The sequence below is a fragment of the Lathyrus oleraceus genome, chromosome 5, assembly GCF_024323335.1.
Source record: "Lathyrus oleraceus cultivar Zhongwan6 chromosome 5, CAAS_Psat_ZW6_1.0, whole genome shotgun sequence".
Classification (NCBI taxonomy): domain Eukaryota; kingdom Viridiplantae; phylum Streptophyta; class Magnoliopsida; order Fabales; family Fabaceae; genus Lathyrus; species Lathyrus oleraceus.
The window spans coordinates 195603933-195612018 of record NC_066583.1 but is presented as its reverse complement, the minus strand read 5'-3'; the positions used below and the strand labels follow the sequence as shown (position 1 = coordinate 195612018).

Here is an 8086-nt window from a genome sequence, read left to right as displayed (position 1 = left end):
TTAATTAAATTAATTAAAATTAATTATCAAAATTATTGAATTGAATCAAATAACTAAGTTAATTAAAATTAATTAATCCAAAATAACTTAACTAGTCAAAATTTAATTAATTAATTTTAATTACAATCAAAAGATATAAGTGACAATTGTCGATTTATCTAACGGAATCGGTGTGCTCAAAACCGGTTTGTACGAAATGACAACACAATTAAAGTCATTCGTAAGATCATAACTCGGTGAAATGTTCGATTAATGTATTAAAAAAAAGGTGGCATAACGACATGAAATTGCCGAGTCCACTGACTTAATCCGATTTTAGCGTCATAATATTATTTACAACATTTACATGCAAAATTATTTATAGAGGTTACACCAGACATAATTGGAGCAACACCTCTAGCCCACATGCCAACCGATTTCGGACATGAGAAAACAACACACACTACAATAACACTATTATGTGAGAAAATAATACACACTATAGTTATATGAGAAAACAATACACATGATAGTTATACTATTATATGAGAAAACAAATACACATTATAGTTATACTATTATATGAGAAAACAAATACACATTATAGTTATACTATTATAGAAAACAAATACACACTATAGTTACACTATTATATCGGTTGCATCAGGTTATGGTAGTCTATTTTAAGACTAAACAACATCAAAGCAACTTAGCTACACTTTAATACAAAAATTATGGCTTTCAACTGATGTGAAGTTAAAGCACATAAACCATGATACAAGTAGCATTGCATGAGTTTCTTTTTTATATAATGTTCATCACAGTACAAAAACACAAACAACAAAAAAACATTAATATCGCCGTGAAATCGAATCGGAACAGCAAGAAACACCAACATCGCCACAAAATTAAATAAAAAATAGCAAGAAACATTAACACTGCCATGAAATTGAGTCAGAAAAAAAAGAAAATACACCAAACAGACTGATATGAAGGTAAAGCACGTCATTACCGCAATGTAGTGGCGGCATTAGATCTTTCTCACATTAGAACTTGTTGTCCGATGTTAACAAGCCTAATGTTCATAGCACCTCCACTTGCCAAAGAATGGACTTATTCACTGTAACTGTAAGAAAACGGCTCGTTACCGATGACAACCATTAGTGACACTAATGTTAGATCCAGAGAGAACTTTGAAGAATATCCAGTTTCACGTTAATGGCTAATATTGCTTGGACTTTGAAAGCTTCAAAACATTAACAGGGAATAGAAAGTCAATATTAGAAATAAATGTTAAAAATCGAAAATGAAATTAGTGAGTTATTGTTATAAACAGAAGGATGTCGATTTGGGTTGTGGATGAAAATGGTGTTCCGGTGATGGTTCGGGAATTATTGAGCGGCGATACGTATGGAAGTAGCAGGGGGGAAATGGAGTTCGCGACACGAAGGGAGGTCGGCCGGAAGTTGTGGAGCGGTGAGTTTTCGGTCTCAGAAGAAGAGTGAGGTGTCGATTTGTGGCTAGAGGTGATTAGAGGTTACGACGGTGTGGGTTGGTTGTGTGGAGATGGGAACCGCCAGCGACGGGTGGTTTAGGTCAAGAAGAAGATTTTTTATTTTTGTGAGAGTGGAGATCTTGAGGAGTGAGCTCTGTGTGTGTTATCTCTTGTGAGGAAGAAGAGGAAGTTTTTCTTTTCTTTATCCTGTCAGAGAGAGTAACGTGTGAGAGAGAGTAACGTGTGAAAGAGTGTAGTGTGTGGGTGTGTCTAAGAGGAAACGTGAGGGAAAGATCCTAATTTTATTTTCCTTTTCTTTTTTATTAGTAATTCTTATTATATATTATTTAAAGAAAAATATTTATTAGATAATAATTTAATTTAAAAAAATATATAATAATAGGATAAATCTTTAATTTTGAATACTAGAACAAAATAAAATGACCGATTATAAATAGAACTCGGACGAAAATTTGCTCGAAACATTAAATCAGACACATTAAAATGATCAACACAAAATATACTTATTGAAAAAATACAGCGTTTCTTCAATTTTGAAAATAATTTTTCACCGGTTAAAAGGCTCAGGCGAGCCAAAATGCAACCGAAACAGTTACTGAAAAATACAACGAACACACCAGGTTAAACTACATGAACTGTAGATTAATAATACTGGTGTCTGTAATTTTAATTCTGAAACTTTTTACCCGCTAATTTTACATGTTCTTGAGAAATGATTTAACCAATTTCTCTGTATTTTTAATAAATTTATTCTGACTGATATTTTAGGTTTTATTCATGATGAAATGCATGTCATGCTATGCGTATGATGCAAATAAAAAATGAAATCGATTTTACAAAAATTTAAATATGCCCAGACAAAATTTGGGTATAACACTCCCGAAGAGCATAGATGCTACAACAACAAACAAAGGGTAATAACAACGAAATTCAGCAAAACAGGATAATAATAACGAGTTATGAAATATCTCAATCACACTCAAAACACAATCAATTGGATACAAATGCAGATGCAGTGTCAATGCCACAAACTCCTTCTCAAAATGCACATGGTACCAAAATCACTGGGATCAAAGTTATGTTACTAATATTCCCATGTCTCTGGTTTCTCTCTGAATTATATCTCTCTCTGAACGTGAGACCGTCATTGTTCCTCTCAGAACCATACCATCCCTGGACCGAAGTTCTACCTATTTCCGAAATAAATGAATGCATGATTATCAACAACTCAACATGCAACAACATCAACATCACAAAATCAAAAATCACAAAACATACTCATCAATGTAATCCCCTTATGGATTACTAAACTCAAACTGCCAATAAGGTCTCACTATAACCCCTCTTTGAATTACTATTCTCAAAAGTATGTTTTTAAAATAATTTCAATTATTTCTACTTAAAAGGTAAATTTATATTATTATCCTAAACTTATTAAAATACTGAATAAACTCAAAACATCTCAAAACTCATAATTTCTCAAATTCTCAAAAACACACAATTTCTCAAATAACTCAAAAAGGTTTAAAAATTCACTAGTGATAACTCTATTAGGATAATGAATCACAATTTCCTCAATATTTACTCAAAAGTGACTCTGAAGTCACCAAAAGGTCTCTAATGTCACAATATGCTCAAAAATACCATAAGGCTCCGAACTCGAAAAACTCCAAAAAATGGCCGAAATTCGGAGAAACTCGGAAAAACACAGAAATGCCAAAAACTAAAAAAGTCAAAAACTCTCGGAATCAAGAAATCATTATAGTAGCCATGCGGCATGGGCCACGTGATCCGATCGCCGGGTTTGGGAAATCAAACGACTCAAACTGAATTATTTAAATCCCGTGGACAAAGTCTCAACTCAACAAAAATCAAACCAACAAAGAAACAAATAACGCATATAATCAAATCATCACTAGTACAAAGTTATCACATCCAACAATAACTTATAGGATAAACAACCTCTCATACCTTAAAATTGCAGCTTTCTTCAAGCCTAACTCTTCTTCCCCAAAACCCTCTTTGATCTCTCAGCCTTTTTCACGTACTACCAGAAAATACTTTTACCTATTATCTATTTTCTCCTCACACTTTAGTATTTATATGATCTTATTTTCAAATTTACACTTTTTATCCAATTTAATCTCCTCTTCTATCCTATCACCTCATACTTTCCTCTAATTATACATATTGTCCATTCTCTTATTATTCAATTTAATTATTATTTAAATTAAATAAATATCAAACTTAAATAATTATTTAATCAGGATTATATCATTTCTTCTAGTTTATCTTATTACTAAATAATTAATATATCTAATTATCTGAAATAATTTCAATAATATTATTTTATCTTATTACTAAATAATTAATTTGTCTAATTATCTGAAATAATCCCAATAATATTATTTTATTTGCTCTCACATATCTTAACTCTGTAATTAGTAAATTACTAAAATATTCGTATACTCTGAAAACATCAAAACCAATTATAATTAAATAATTCACACCAAAAATTAAATAAAATATTCAAATTATAAGTTGGGGATGTTACAACTCGCATGTGGTTATAAATATCCTAATCTTAGGTTTGGAGGATCTATAAGTATTGAGGAATTCAACACTCCTAAAAATCCTCTTACATTCCTCATGTGAGCATGGTACTCCATATTGTATTTTTCGCAAGTATAATTTAAGTTTTTCTAAAATAAATAATATTTTCTTAATTAAAACAATGATAAGTAAAAAAAGACTTTTTCATTGAGCACTTAGTGGGAGAAAGTTTTTGTTAATGTTTTAGTAACTAAAAAAAATATATTTAAAATTAAAATAGTTAAAAATATCTACTTAGTGGGAGAGAGTTAGTAGAACAAAGTTTGTTTTTGGGCCAGTTTGTTTTAGCTTTAAAAAAATGGATTTTTTCTTTGTATTTTTGAAAATGGATTCTACAAAAATATTTTTCAAAATATTACAAGTTTTTCTAAAATTGTTTTTTATAAATTAAAAGATTGAATTGTTCATTCTATAACATAAATATACATTATTGAAGATCAAAACATAGTCAAAATCACAATTTTTTCAAAAATTTGTATCCTAAAAATGATTTTTATGAAAAGCTATTTGAAATAGCTTCAAAATTAAGTGATTTTTTGAAAAATTTAATATCCAAAAAGAGTTCCGATAAAATGATGAAATGCCTAAAATAACATTTTAAGAATAACTATTCAAACAAAAATTTTATTTGAAGCTTTTATGAAAAGTTTCTTTGTATTTTTTTTTTACACTAAAATATGTAACACTATAAAAATCATTTTTAAAAAAAAGCCAAAACAAACGGGCCCTTTATCTAATGACAATTTACTAATTAAAAAAATAGTTAGTTAGTGGAATAAAAAATATTAAATGAAGAAATATAATAAATATATATTTTTTATTTAACTTGATAAATAATAGTAAATGAACAAATATACAAAATTATTTATGCAGAAAAAATTATTTAAGATATTTAATAACTATATATATATATATATATATATATATATATATATATATATATATATAAAAGATAAACTAGTTGTTTTTACATAATTTTTTAGTTAGTTGATAGTAAGAAAAGCTTAAAGAATATGTAATAATGTAATGTTTGGATTTCAGGAATATATAGAATATGAGATTAATTATTATACATTGTCAGAGTAAAAAGTTTTACACTATCGATTCATCACCATCATCCGTTTGTATTATTTTATAAATTTTTAAAATAAAAGTCAAACTTGTTACAATATCCAAGGATTATGATTAACTGATGGTGTAAAATCCAGTGTATTTCAATTAAATCCATAGAATATATGTTTTAAAACTCATGATAAAGAATAAGCATGGGTAAAATTGGAAATTGCTGTTCTATTTTTCTATTTCTTCTGTGACCACAAAAATTTCCTTCTAGTTAGTATGTAAGAAATCTTATCCATAGCAGAAAGAGTGAAGCTAAGAAATATGTAAACTAATATTAATTAAGGCCCTCTTGTAAGCCATTAAAAGCAAAAAAAAAAACATCACAAAATTAACCATGGCCACAAGTTGTTCCTCCATGGTTTCCACCAAATTATCCATACTAGGTTGGACAGGAGGAGGAAGAAGAAAAGAACTAAAAACCAGAACACCATTTTTCATATCATGTCAACAACAATCCGATGTTAAAGACTCCGAAGGTGTGAAGGTAATAGAAGAGAAAGAAATACCACAAAACCAACAAATAAATTCAAAAGGAACAGAACCAAGACCAGTTGAACGTCAAGTGAATGTGAAAGACAAAGGTATGAGCAGGGAGTATGGAGGACAGTGGTTGAGCTGCGCGACACGACATGTTCGAATCTATGCTGCTTATATCGATCCAGAAACCAGTGCTTTTGATCAAACGCAGATGGATAAGCTTACACTTCTTCTTGATCCTACTGATGAGTTTGTCTGGAAACCTGAGAGTTGTAACTTGGTTTATTCTTACTTTCAGGAGCTTGTCGATCACTACGAGGTAGTTTCCTTAAACATAATCAAATTTACACTAGTTTTTTGTGTGTCTTAGAATAGTGTGACAAATACAATGATGAATGTTTTTTATGATTGGAAATAGGGTGCTCCATTGAATGAATATACACTTCGACTGATTGGTTCAGACATAGAGCACTATATAAGAAAGTTGTTATATGATGGAGTGATCAAGTATAATATGAATGCAAGGGTTTTGAATTTCAGCATGGGGAAGCCACGAATCATGTTCAATAACAATGATGTCCAACCTGACGATTCCACTTGAGAAATCGTTTGTCTAATACACCAAGAAAAGTGAGCAAATCATTGATGTTTTTGTGTATGATGATGAATTGGTTACATATATATTTTTTAAATTATTAGTTCTTTAATTTGTAAATTATTTCTCATATAAGACTCTCATTAACTGCATTTCAGATCATTTGATTTATACTAAAAGTGATGAATTGGAAGTTACTGAAAAAGAAAACATTTGTATACATGATGTGTTGAAACCGACAGCCATGAAAATGTTTAAAAGTTGATTGATGAAATGACTAAACTAATGAAAATACAAATCCAAAGTGACTCAAATGTCATAAACAACATTGAGGTAAAGTTGCATTTTCAGCTTGAACCCTCCTTTCCAGTGATTGTAAGGTATGATTGCTTCATAGAGAATGTGAGTGTCGTGTTTATCTTGGTTCATTGGCCAGATTTACAGGGAACCCAATTAAGTGTAGAACACCAATGAAATTTGAATCTTGAAAGAGTGAAATTTGTAACTTGTTAAAACTTTGCAGAGTAGTTGCTCTCTTTAGTGGAGTTTTAACTCTACATTTGTCAAAATAAAGTGTTTAACTAACACTCTATTAGCTATATCCGTCATCATTCTTGGCGATTAGCGGATGTTGGAGAAAATAAAGTGGTGGTGGAATTGACAAAAGCACACAATTCTCTGAATTTATCATTTTAACCTTTTATTATTTCTTCTTATTTATATATATTTTAATTAATTTTAGTTTAGGATTTTTGTAAACCCCTCGGTCTAATGCGTTTTTTTTATGTTGATGTTAAGTGACGTGCAACATGGCATGCCACGTTATTGTTATCGGAAGTAGACATTACGGACAAAAAAGATGGACGAAAATTTTAGATAACCATTATTCGAAGAAAATATTTATAGGGATTTTTGAGTTATATATAGAGACCACATACATATTTAACCCTAAAATTTATTTTAGTAAGTTGAGTCGGCTAAATGGATCAAATTATATCATAATATTTTATTCAATTTTGTTAATCTCGATCTTTGTTTTCCACAACACCATTAACTTGATGTGTGGGAACAAAAAAACCATTTTCATAGCTTTTCAAATATCATAATCCATCTTCTGTATGAGGATTCTCATCTTCTCTTTCTACAAAACTTACCCTTCTCCATTAAAGGATGTGGACCTCTTTAGTGAGTCGTTTGAAGTCATTCATATCTTCTTAGACGATTAGTCTTATAACATGAGTTAGATTTTGATGTGACTTGTTGACCAAATGACTTCAAATACAAGAGGGGGATGAGTGAATTATGATATTCAAAGTTTATGATTACACTACGCCAAAAACTGGAATAGACAGCGCCTCTTAGAGGACGCTTTATTACAAAAGCGCACTCTAAAGTGAAGAGAAAAAATAAGGAGCACACTATTGGAATAGACAGCGCACTTTAGAGGGCGCTTTTGTAACAAAGCGCACTCTAAAGTGAAGCGAAAAAATAATGAGGAAATGGAGGGACACCAATAGACGACGCTTTATTGAAAGCGCCCTCTAAGGGTAACCTTAGAGGGCGCTTCTAAAAAAGCGCTCTCTATGTCCATGTACATTTCCAGTTTATAAGGCGCTTTTGGAAAGCCTTAGAGAGCGCTTTTAGAAGCGCCCTCTTAGGCCCCCTTTAGAGGGCGCTTTTGTAACAAAGCGCCCTCTAAAGTGAAGCCAAAAAAAAATGGAGGGACAACAATAGAGGGCGCTTTTGTGAAAGCGCCCTCTAAGGTTACCCTTAGAGGGCGCTTT

The 8086-nt window shown here is 30.7% G+C and overlaps 1 protein-coding gene across 1 annotated transcript; it reads left to right on the top strand.

The window, feature by feature from the left end:
- The first annotated feature begins 5442 nt into the window (after positions 1–5442).
- Positions 5443–6422, top strand: LOC127082748 (NAD(P)H-quinone oxidoreductase subunit M, chloroplastic). Its single transcript, XM_051022981.1, has 2 exons — positions 5443–6026; positions 6126–6422. Exons 1-2 carry the CDS (start codon positions 5565–5567, stop codon positions 6306–6308), a joined length of 645 nt encoding a protein of 214 aa, XP_050878938.1. The 5' UTR covers positions 5443–5564; the 3' UTR covers positions 6309–6422.
- The last annotated feature ends 1664 nt before the right edge of the window (positions 6423–8086 follow it).

Excerpts from the sequence above, each read along its gene's own strand:
- LOC127082748 (XM_051022981.1), top strand. The coding sequence starts at position 5,565 with ATGGCCACAAGTTGTTCCTCCATGGTTTCCACCAAATTATCCATACTA. Across the intron at positions 6,027-6,125 it reads AGCTTGTCGATCACTACGAG|GGTGCTCCATTGAATGAATA; the intron begins GTAGTTTCCTTA and ends GATTGGAAATAG.